Below are 12,570 nucleotides of genomic sequence, written 5' to 3'. Positions count from 1 at the left end.
GGAGACGTTAAACTGACCCATATTCTTTTGTTTTTCAAAAAGGAATAGAAAACATATGAATTCAAAACATTTTCCCTCTTCAGTCCACTTGTCTTCAGGAAGTAGTTAAGTTGATTATATCTGTGTACTCCTTTGTTGAAATATATTTTAGCTTGGTTAAATGTACCCTCCAATTCTTTTGGATTAGTACACGATTAATAAATACATTGATACTTACTTAGCATAAATTCCAGCACTTCAGAGCACATACATATAGGAAGTAGAAATTCTACAACCTCTGCAGTCTTGAAGAAAGAACACTGTGCAAGCCTCTGAAAAAGAGGACTATCAGAAACAAAATAGTGTGACAAGAGCAAGTAATAGAAACAGGACGACAGAAGCACTGGTCTATAGAGGATATTAAAGACTTGCCTGGTCACGGGGATAGAAAATCTCAAAGTAGTTATGCCTGAGTTGAATAGAGGACAGTAGAGTGATAATCCAGATAGCTAAATGATGCAGTATTACTATAGTTCGGAGTCTTTATATATTGTACATGGTGGTAATGACCACTTAAGAGTACTATGCAGAATTATAATGTTACCTGCCTTATGTATGGACTATGGTAGGATAATATGCAAAGCATTCAGACTGTGTTGCATCCATGAGAAACTGGAAGAGCATGTTACATTGTTAGATAAAAGTCCCACTGTACACCGTTGTATAACCAAGTAATGAAAAAACAATTTTATATTGTCTAGCAGATGAGAATGCGGATGACTCCAAAGGGGTCCTCATTAGTACAGACGAAGAAATTAGTTTAGATGGTGCTGATGATGATGGTACCTGTGATGATGACATTGAAAGTGATACATCATTCGGGCGTGTGGAGGTGAGTACATGCATCTAAGACTCTGTCAAAGTAAATGTGTATATGCAAGTGGTATTCTCTCCTCTAAAATCGTAATCTTGACCTTCTTATTTTCAGTCAAAATTGTAAGGAACAATAAAATGGCGCCCATTGCAGTGACACTTGAATGATGCAACAATGTATGTAGGGTTTGCAACACTGACCACACCTCCTAACCCTTTTCATAGCTTTTCATGTGGGGAGACAATGAAGGGATTGGATCATGGTACCGCTGAGCATGCCTTCTACCGCTCTTCCAGTCAACTTTTCATGCAAAGAGGCAGGAAGAGTGCCATAGTGGATCAGCATGCAGTCACCAGCCAGAGCACTTTAACAATATTGAAGTAACATGAAAAATGCAACACATCTGGCAGTGGGATAGAGACCGGACAAGCAATCGAGACTCAATTTACAGCGAACAGCAGAACAAGGAAGACGGCCCAGAACAGAGATACTGGAGGAGAAAAGTTACAGTTACGTTATATCTGGAGCGAAGCAGAGGGCCAAGTTTAAAATGTAGTGATGTTACTTTGAACTAGGGACACTATTGTATGTGGCACTGGGTGCCACAGGATTGGTCAAGCAAAGCGTGGGTAGAGCATGAATCAAATGCTAACTGAGAGTTGTAAAGATGAGGTGGGTGAAAATAGAGGTAGAATTCAAGAAGGTAAAGCAGACCTGCATGTAGGTAGCAGATGAAAAAAGACTACAAGTAAAGAAAAATGACAGCCTAGATGCAATAAGGGGGAAGACAGACCAGCAAGGGCGCTTACAGTCAGTTTCTTGTGATCCCTTGATAATGAACTCTTGTGGAAGCCAAGAAAAAGATTGAAGATGGAAAGCAGTCGCTGGGACCTGGAACCACTGGAGTAGCGAGAAAGCCTCCATGGTCCCACTTGGGAAAGTGAGAAATTACTTTCCTCTCATAGGAAGGTGGATGAGTATCCCAATTTCCAGAGGAGGGGAAGCGTTTGACAAAAACTGTTGTTCAGAGTCAGGAGGTTTCTGCTTCTGTACTGAGACCTGATTTAAATATTAGCGAGAGGGAACTCTGCCATAATTGTGAGAGAGTGGTAGGATCTGGTGAATCATATTTTTGACAACGGCATAGGCAATTCTGTCTCCACTGTGGTCAAACCCTACGGCTGCATGTCCGCAAACCTAATTTACATGGGTGGACATACAAACGATTTTCAATGTCCGTCACAGCCAGGAAACAAATGGCAGTAAGGGGCATTGAAAAGTGCTCAATGCACCCCTTGCAATGGGAGAAAGCTCCCATGGTGCGGGGGCCTTGTTTTTTTAATACAAAAAACCCTTTAGGATTTTATTTTTGAAAACAACAAAATAATGTACATTTGCTGTATTGCTCCATCATGTTGAATGAGCAAAAAGTCTCACCCCCCCCTCTCTCTGCCCACTCAGGGGACCCCAGGAGGTGAACATTATTACGGCGGTACTTCCCCTCCGTATCCTCTGTCCTCACCTCCAAGGCCCCGGTTTTGGATGTGACAGTAGCCACCTGCTTCCTGAGTAAAGCCACATCTGATTGAAGTTCAGCAATGGATCCCTCAACACCCTGGACCTTGTCTGACACTTTTCGTAGATAGGTACGGAGGAGGGTTACCTCAAGGGCTACTGTCTCAGTTTTACCATCCAACTGCATGCAGGAATTCTGGATAGCTGCAAGAAGATCAGCACACAAAGGCTCCTCGACTGACAAGTCCAGTACCAGGTCACCCAGTCACCACTCTGCCGTTGCGAGGAGGACACTGGGATGTATAGAGTTGCCCTGCGGCGGCCCGGATTGCTTGTTCATCCCCATGTGAGAAGCCAAGGGGATCCCAATCCCAAACATCCGATTCGCTTGGCGGGCTGGCGCAGAATCACCCAGATCTACCGCACCTCCTCCATCACCAGCGCCTGTCCCCATACCAAGGTTCAACGCAGGCACCAACCACCACCATCATGGCCTCACTAAGGCACCCTCCTGCAACGCACTCCGGCAGCTACCATCCAGGGGGTACCCCTGAGACGCCCTTGTTGCCCAATGTGGGCGTGTGTACAGGAACTGGGTCCAGACAAAGACGCAGTTCATGTGGGAGCACCCCAGAAGACCCGGCGCGACCCCAAGGGGGAGACTGCAGCATGCAGGAGTACTACCAGAGGCCCTCTGATGTCAAACACGGGCCCCACAAGTAGCGACCAAGTTACAGACGAAAGGAGGGAGGGCCACTCTGAGCCACATTCACATAGGAATGCAAGTCCCTGCAGGTCCACCCAGGGCCAGCACGAAACCAACAGTCCAGGAGCAAAGTAGGGAAACCCCATTGGGCCTCCCAGACCTGATCGGGGAAGAATGCAAGGTCCCCCAGGCAGGCCAAAACTAAGTGATGAAATGCCCCACAGCACAGGCTCCAGGTAGGTCCCAGCAGCTCTGTTCTCAGGTGGCCAACCTGGATACAAAGGAGCCACTATGCCACAACCTATGTGTTCAGAGCAGCGCAGGCTGTCCGACAACAAACAAATTCGATGGAGAGCGGAGGGAGACCGAGTCACGTCTGCTGCTGTATATTCACCTGCTTGGAACAGGTAGAGAGCCCAAGGTATCCTAATTGCGGCCACCGGCAGCATCGCCTATCCAACCTGGCACCAGCGCATGGAGCTGCGTGAGCCCGCCCAGGCTGCCGCCAACAACCAGGGGCCTGCGGCGCTCCGAGGGAATCCTCCCCCTGGAGCAATGGCGCCAACCTGGAGCTCACATCCAGAGTGCAGACATGCCCTGTCGAAGAATTCAGAAGCTACTGGTCCGTCGATGAGGCGACATGATTATGCACGATCAATTGAGGCCTATACGGACCTCTCAGGAATGCGTCCTGTCTACCATCTTGCGTGGCCACGTCCCTTTGTCGCAAAAAATAATACATACCATACCACTTCAGTATTTGAAGGGACGTCCCTTCCAAATACCGAATCAATATTTAGTAACAAACTAATTGCAATTTGCTTTTTGTACATTGTAAAAAGCTATTTTGTGGTTGCAAACTGCCCGATTCTGCCAATCCGGCTGTTTGCAACTGCAAAAAAGCTTTGTACATCTGGACCTAAGGGCTTTATTTAGAGTTTGGCAGACAAGATATTTCATCACAAATGTGGCGAATATCCTGTCAGCCGTTTTACAAGTCCTTTATAGCCTATTGCACTGGTAATACGACAGACAGGATATCTGCCACGTTATTGATGGAATATCCTTTCCACCAAACTCTAAATAAGTTCCATACTCATTAGATAGGTATGAGGAGGTGTGTGCCGACTGGCTGGAGGGATATACAGACTGGAAGGGACAAGTGTGCAGAGGGTGGCACAGAGGCAATTAGCCAGGTATGGAGTTTGAATGTTCAAAGTTGGAAGGAGAGGTATGAAAACAGTGCTTGGACTTTGGGTGTTTAGGCCTATAGAGCAGTCTGCAGGCTGTGAGGGAGATGCACCTTGAGACCCTCACGGGTGAGTAGCCGTGCTATACAAACCCCTGATTGACCGATTGATCATGCTGTCACCTGCAGGTCTGTTGATTTCTGGATTGCCCATTGTGCAAACCTACATGTGTTCACCTTGGGTCACTGAATGCTTAACTCTTCTACTGGATTAAAGGTTCATCCTTCCTCTTGGTACCCTGTCATATTCAGTATAATTGGTCTTGTTTATCTGAAAACTCTCTTGACACTGTGCTAATAAACAAGAGTAATGGGAAACGGAGGGTGTGTGTGGCTAAGATGGCCATGGCTCTTAATTTTCTAGTTATCCGACATGTAGTAGGCCATCTACCTCTATTGTTATCCCTGTTGCATAGTGTCAGTGTCTGGCCTCCCGTATTCGCCTGACACCTTTCGCTCCGACAGTGCAAATATTCAGAAAGGACCTCAAGACTTGGCTCTTTGGATGACCTCAGAGCTGCCCAAACTACCCCCCCCCACCTAGCGCCTTGCGACCCCCACGGATGAGTAGTGCGCTCTATAAATCCCTGATTGATTGATGTATGTTGGTAGCAGATTGACTCTGTGGTCTGAGGCAGCTCTGCCGAGCTTGGTGGTCTGAGGGGGCTTTGCCGAGTGTGATGCCGCCTTTGCTGGGGATCTCCTGCGGGTCTGGGAAGCTTGGCTACCCATCCTCCTCATTGACTACTGAGTGACTAAATTCCAACTTAGAAACCCCACCTACACTGAGAGATGGCAGCCTGCAGAGCGGATCTCTGGGGTTGCGGTGACCTGAACCTGGCGCTCTCCCCACTGGGCCCGAGGGGAGAGAGGGACTGCTGAGCGATTCTCCATCCCTGCGGAGCTCAGAGGAGTTGTGGCAGCCTTAGGCGTGAGGTCCCGTGCCTAGGTTTTGATTGCCAGTGTACAGTCCACAAAGCACGTATTTGCTGCCCAAGATTTCAGCCGTAAATTTCTAAGAGAAGGAGTATGCTTCTAATTCATCTATTGCGTCCATCATTGAAATGTATTGTAAAAGCTCAAAATGTGAATACTGTCTGTAAATGTCACCATACATCTCGCTTTCATTTCCTGATGCCATATAGCATTGTAAAGGTGAACAGAAAAGTTGTATAGTTTTTGGAAATAAAAGCAAAACAACTAATAAAATGCCTTTTATCCATAAGGGTTACGCAGTAATTCCAGCATAATCCTAACACTCAACTCTGTGCTTGAGTTGGAGGAGAAAAGGTAGCAGAAAATCAATTGGAAAATAGTGAATAGTCGTTCCGCTATAAGTGGAAAAAACTGAGATTTGGAGCTGTGGTAATCTTGGAAATCCCATGGTGCAAACACTGCTGTCATTGCCACAAACTAGCAGTTTGCTGAACACAGTGCAGCCTAATCTGACACAGCTCAAGAAAAAAAATCTGCCATGCTAATTAGTTCTTCACCTCTGAAAACATGAAGAGGGCTGAAAAGTAAGTACAGCTATTCTTAAATGCAGGGCACCCTAAAATAAGATCATGGAATGTGGCATATGGTTCTGCCAGTGTACAGTTTTTTGAGAGATTTTCTGCTTCTTTGGTAATGTCTAGTGTTAAGTGACGCCAGACATTAATTTGTGACTCTAGATATTATTAGAAAATTCTTGTGGCAATTTGCACAATGCCTGTACACTCCTTTTGAAGTGTGCCATTTTGAACTAACATCTTCAGGCAAACCCACAAAAGTGGCATCTTATAGGCGAGGAACTCTAAATCTAAATAATTTTTCACTGTACCTACTCTGGTGGTAAATCTGCTGCCCACGCAAGCAGAATTTCCACCAGCCAAGTTCTACATTGGTCTGTTAAATTTTACAGCACAAAATGGTTTCAGGCGTAACACTATTTTGCTGTGACTTTGCATATGATTTCAGATAGATCCTTCCTTTTTTATTTAATGTTTATTATCTTTGGTAGGACATTTAACCGGGTGCCTAAAGTTCATAAACTTTTTGCCATTACTAAAGATAGTTGTATCAAGGCTAATCTAATTTATTACTGCTTTCAAAATGCAAATTATTCATTACTGTATTTCTGTTGTTACAGAGCAGTAACATTAAGGAGGTTCAGAGTAATCTGGGAGAGCAGCCACCAGCTCCTTCATCACAGGTACTTTTCTTAGAATTCAGTTTTGAAGATCAACATCTAAAAAACAATGGGTCTGATTAATAAAGATTTTGCATTGAATAGATGTGACTTGCTCTTGAAGTTCTCCTGGTTTACTTAATTCAGTGACCAAGTCAGGAGTGCCACTGGTCTACTCATTCATCACTAAGCAAGGAGTACAGCAAAAGTAACTTGTATCAAAAACTTTGTGAATAAGGCCCATAGTTTTTTATGACATTTATGCCCTTGTGTTTGTATGTTATGCTGCAAATAACTAGAGAAACCAGGCTTAGTCATTGATTGGAACTTTCGAGATAATCTTTGAATTGTTTCCATCCACTGCCTACTAGTTTACTAATATATGACTGTTTGATATACCACTGCAAATACCAATTGTTATCAAGATGTACGTAGTGCTCGAGTTACCTGAGCAACATGCTTTAGGAAGGTCTTGGAAGTTGTATGTTTAAAGGATAACTTAAAGCTTTATCAAAAGTAGGATGTCTTGTAAAAGAATGGCTGCACATTGAAGCAGATCAATGCCTTCCCACACCCACCAGGGACGGGCATCATGACCCTTTGAGCCACCGCCCTTAGGCTCTGGTCAACACCAAATTAAGGTGTCTGAGCCAAAGCGGGTTACATCTAAGCCTGCTGACCCTCATCTACCCTCAAGTCTGAGACCACATGTCAACACTGAAAAAAACATTGGCTCTGTGACGGTGGACCGCTGAATCAGAGAGGCCCTTCCTTGAAAAGCTTCAACAGGAGCTTGATGAAAGGCAGAGTTGGATCATCTTTCACCTACGCCCAGGAATGTTCTCTGCCACTGTGCAGACTTTGACGGAAAAGTGAAGACTTTCCCTCAAGGACACTTCAGAACCAGACACTCCTCCTCCATGTCCTGCACCACCACCTCAACCTTCTTCTCTGCCACTGCCACTGCCACCTCCTTCTCCCTCACCTCCAACGATTTCCTCCCGGGGGTCACTGAAGTCCTATTCAGACACAGGTGGCCCTAGCCCTTGCTCTCCAGCAAAGGACTTCAGCACGAGTCTGCCCACACCCTACAGACAATCCTTGGAAGGACTAGGACTTAGACCCACCAAGAGACCCGACCATGTCCCGGTTAGGGGACTGCATACCACGGTGTCCTCAACTTAAAGCCGCCTACCTCAAGGTGGACATGTATATTCTCCTAGAGGAAATTGACTTTTTGATGGAAAACTCATTAAAACCGAGCATTCCCTCCAGGTTCTCCAGAGGCTGAAGGGATGGTAAAATCTGTCCCAGAGAGTTTTAGGAATCCTGTAAAATCTCAGGTGGTAACACTCAGGATTGAAAAGAAATTCAAGCCTGCATCTTCTGACCCCCTTTATATCAGGGGTCATGTCCTCATGGTTGTCTCCCCCGATTGGAAGAGAGCAGTAGCCCAAGACACAGGCATCAGGCCTGATGAGAATAATAAGCGCATTGATACGGCGGGCAAGAGAGTAGTGGTTGGGGCTGACACACACAGACGCATCGCCAATTCTGTAGCCTCCGGTCTTGCTACGACAGGGTCCAGTGGGAAGAGATGGAGGCCTTACTCCATAATCTCCTTGACTGATATGAAAAGAGGAGAGAACTGTTGTTGAGGAGGAAAAGCCATATTCCAAGCCACCATTTGGTGTGCATTGGGCTCAGCTGATCTAGCTACCAGAAGGATGAACACCTCTTTCATCCTGCTCCGCCACTTTGGGCTTCACGCGAGAGGCCAGCAACAGCTCCTCAACCTGCGTTCAGATTGAGAACATCTGTTCTGTCTCCAGATTGATGAGATGGAAAAGATAAAGGACACCTGTGCTTCAGAGGCCATGGGTGTCCATCAGATTACATCAGCAAGGGGCTCCTTGTGGACAGCAGACAAGGGGTGGGTCCAAGTCTACTTACCCTGAACAAAGGCACTTATATCAATGCCAACAGCTGACTTACCACCAACAAGCAGGTAGTAGTTTTGTACAGGGCACCTCCCTGGGTAACAACTCCAAGGGTCGAGGCTGAGGCACACCCTCAAAGGGAGCCTTTTGTCCCAAGGATTGATTTGCTCCGCATCCCCCGATGACACTATGACTGTCGGGGGAGGCTCCAGGGATTTCTTCTCCACTGGGATAAGATCACCACAGACTGGTGAGTTCTATCAATCATCGAGAACGGCTACTGCCTTTAGGTCTTCTGAACCCCACAAATATCCCACTCTGCGCACACACACCCTCTGTCCAGAACACCTTGCCATATTGCAAGAGGAAGTCCTGGTGCTCCTTTTCAAAGGAGCCATACAAGTCTCAAAAAAATCATTAAATTGTTACCAGACTTGCAGGTCGAGTAACTTGAATAACCTACTTGACCTAACTGTAATATACGTAACCCGTAAAATGGTTTGAAATTGTGTGGCCATTGGCAAAAATTTTATTTTACGTTCTCCTTTTTCTTCATTCTCACATATGAGTGCACCTTGAAATATGTGAGTTCAGCATTTCTGATGTACAAAACAAAAAACTCTTGTTTGATTAAATAGATTTAACGTTTGCTCTATGTGTAATAAGAATCTAGCCGACATATAGGGTACACATATTCCCTGACTTGCCTCTCGGTTTACTGATAGCATTGCTATCAGGGCAGTGGCAGAGGTGATTCTCAGTTCATGTTTGAACACTCACTTGTAATTAATATATATCTAAACCATGATGTTGTAGCACACTGTCATTTACAGACAGTAAATTTACAGGAAACGACCAAAACCATCCCACTGCCTTGCCCAGCTTTACTGATAAAACTATATAGGGCCAGATTTACGTAAATTCAATTTAGCGAGTCCTTAATAGCGATTTTTACTGAATCGCTACTAAGGACTCGCTAAATTGAATGTCGATAGGAATCGCTAAAATATTAGCGATTCCTTAATATTGAATCAGTAATTGAGATTCGTTATTAAGGAATACCTAGCCATTCATTCCTATGGGCTACCCAAGCGAGCAAAGGGTGGTGTCGTTCCGGCAGCCTCTTTCTCAAGCAGTCTGTCCTTTCACAGTTCCAACAGTGATGTGCCTTTTAGGTATGATGGCCTCATGCATAGCCATGGGATGACTGATTTCCCCCTTTTTTGCCTTTCATTGCTGCATTATGACAAATACTGGTCTGTATGTTGTTGTCTGCCCCCTTTCTTGGCATAGTGCATGCTTTACAACTGTCTTCTTTCTAAGGCCAATCCCATCTATGATGTTGGGGTGGTATCCAGCTAACCCCACAGAATCCATACTCCTTTCACCAGTCATCCGTTAAGGTCACTGATGTACCACAATCCTTGTTACTTCGCCTTACAATCCGCATATGAGAAAGCAGCCGGGTTATAGAAAACTGCACTACCTAGGTCAGCTACGTGGTATATATGTATTGCCCAATATGAAGGGAAGGGGCCCCCTGAGTGAACAAATGTAGGGCAGACAGGCAGGGGAAATAACAGCTACTTCAAAACAAAGAAATGATAATATACACAAGATAAATTTCATGAACATCCCACACAACCCTACACTTCTTCAATCAAACTTCTCAAGAAACGCACACATTCTAAAACATTCCAAGGTTCCATGCCTTCAATCATACTCATACATTCTTCAATCATCCCATACACATCATACTTCAGTAACCAGATGTTGTACATATATTATGTCCTGGTGCGTCTCCAAGACACAGAATAGGAGACAAAATGGCAAAATTACCTTGTGTATATTATCATTGTCATATTGGCATTTCTTGGAAAGAAATGATGTATTTATATTGAAGAATAGAAATAAAATTTGAATATTTTTCTACCATGTGTTGACTTGGACTAAAGTTGTTTTGTCTCTGGTTCCAGTGAGCTCATCCCTGCATATTGTAAACTTAGGACTCAATTTGAGCCTTTACACTAATCCAAGGGGGCAGACAATTTCTGTGTTTTGAAGTAGCCATATATGTATTGCCCACCTCAAATGGTCAGCTGCCACTTGACCACAAATAGAAACATACATAGAAGATAGATGAGAGGCAATAGACACAAGTGGCAAATACGATGCAAGGTGTACAACTTGATAAACAAAAAATAGTCATTTGTTGATGTCTTTGTATGTCTTTATTTTAAATATGCTTGGTGTGCACCTTTAGAAACAGCCAACGCATTTTGCCCAAACATAGGCTTTATTCCGGGCAATATGTAAATGTGGAATATGTGTGCCAAGGAAGTCAAAACCGATAGAACGTGGTAGGCATGGAACATCCGTGTGAGGACGTTTTTGAATGAAAGGAGGCCTCTGGCCCAAAGGAACCGCCTGTATTTCATTAGTAGAGAGATCCCAGGTCAGGTAGTGAGGTCAAGGGCCAAAGTATCTTCAAGGTTTTGTGATGCTTTGAGTAAGCCACAGTGTACATCTCGTTGGACGTCTTGCCTAGTTACGCACACCAGCCGGACACGGATCGGAATAGGCTACACTGCAGCTTACTCAAATTATTTGGGCACGAAAAGAGGCCTCAGGCCCATTTCAGGGAAAAAGAATCATGGTTCAGGCTCTCATTCTGTCCTGCGTGGACTATGGGAATGCCTTTTATTTAGGAGCCCCTCAATCCACTACACACAAGCTCCAGATCATTCAAAACTGTGCAGCTCTCCTGCTCCTCCAGACCCCGCATCGGCAATCCACAAAACCGGCTCTGAGGAGCCTTCACTGGCTGCCTGTTAAGGAGAGAATCCAATTCAAAGCTGTGTGTATTGCTGATAAGACCTTCTGGAGGAAAGGCCCATCAATCAGCTGATCTATGATAATTCCGTGTAAACCTAGCAGGAACCTCTGCTCGGCACCCTCTTCCCTCGCCCTACTCCCAAGGATAAAGAGAGCTAGATGTTGTGGGCGCTCCTTTTCCTATAACTCCGCCAAGTTATGGAACGCTCTACCCCCACGCATACAGACGGAAACTAATCTGCTGCCCTTTCGTAAACTTCTTAAAACACTGCTCTTTAACAACTGCGTTTAACTATTGGGCTTTCTCTGTTTGTCAGCGTTTTGTCTGCAGCGCCGGGATGCCTCAGGGTAGCCATTGCGCTATATACACACTTTTTCATTTAATTTTTCATTTCAATGAGGTAAGTTGAATTGCATCCCACTCCGAATCCTTTATTTGTAACCTATTTATACATAGGTCGGTTTTCAAAAATATTTGCAGATGCAAAAATATTGGTTGCTAATTGCAATCAGTATGTATGTCTGGGCTCACCCTCCTACCTCAGGTGCCCCAGACTCTTGTGTATTGACCCTCCCTTCCAACTACAATACTTTTCCAAATATTGTGCGACTTCAGTACGGCTTCTCGACCCTGAAATTACTTTTAGCTTCCGTTGACGAGGTTGTCTTTGAATTTTCTACACCTACATGCCCCTCAATTGGGAACTGCATGCTATGTAGCCCTTATGCATACTCCAAAAGATTAATTCCTCTTTCAAAAAAGTATTCCCTCCAATAAGAGTAGTAATTTCTTCATTGTCCCCAGCCACGTCCTGATGATGACCCCTCTCACATTCCTCTATCTGGGTTGAAGCATCATCAATTATTCTAGCTTGAGGTGGATCCAGGGAGAGACTTTAAATACTCAGTTTCTCCAAAGTACAAGACCTCAAAAACGTATGACAGACATGGTTTGCTCATTGTGTTATAATGCTACTTAATTTTTGTTCACTTTAACACTGTCATAATTGATGTAATTTGTAAAAAGTGAATGTATTAGTACTTTGGTTTCTACCCCTCTTACCTGTCCTGATGTTTCTGTTCCAAATATTGCAATGCACTTGTACATTGATAGGAAATTAGCACAGATATTGTGGTAATCTATAGTGCAAATCTGCATAGGTCAACAGATGCAAATTCTTTTTGCCTCTGGCTTTGACAAGACAATTTCTTTAAAGAAACCCAAAGGAACCTTTGTTTGGTTTCTTTTCCTAGGTTCCCAAAGGATATTGGGTAGCCCCTTTACATGTGGCATTCTGCAGT

At 44.6% G+C, this 12,570-nt stretch overlaps 1 protein-coding gene across 4 annotated transcripts in view; it reads left to right on the top strand.

Moving 5' to 3' along the window:
- The window catches only part of PHF11 (PHD finger protein 11), a 534,242-nt gene that overhangs the window by 110,514 nt on the left and 411,158 nt on the right, over nucleotides 1-12,570 (top strand). For 2 of the 4 annotated variants that reach the window (XM_086934974.1, XM_086934972.1), the window contains exons 5-6: nucleotides 744-871; nucleotides 6,455-6,517. In XM_086934974.1, coding sequence (XP_086791100.1) covers nucleotides 744-871; nucleotides 6,455-6,517 — 191 coding nt within the window. Of the gene's footprint in view, nucleotides 1-740; nucleotides 872-6,454; nucleotides 6,518-12,570 lie in introns of all 4 variants that reach the window. The other 2 variants (XM_086934973.1, XM_086934971.1) reach the window with 1 other exon arrangement.

Source organism: Lissotriton vulgaris, chromosome 8, assembly GCF_964263255.1.
Source record: "Lissotriton vulgaris chromosome 8, aLisVul1.2, whole genome shotgun sequence".
NCBI classification, from domain to species: Eukaryota; Metazoa; Chordata; class Amphibia; order Caudata; family Salamandridae; genus Lissotriton; species Lissotriton vulgaris.
Note: the sequence above shows the minus strand (reverse complement) of the source record. Positions and strands in the feature narration are given on the sequence as shown.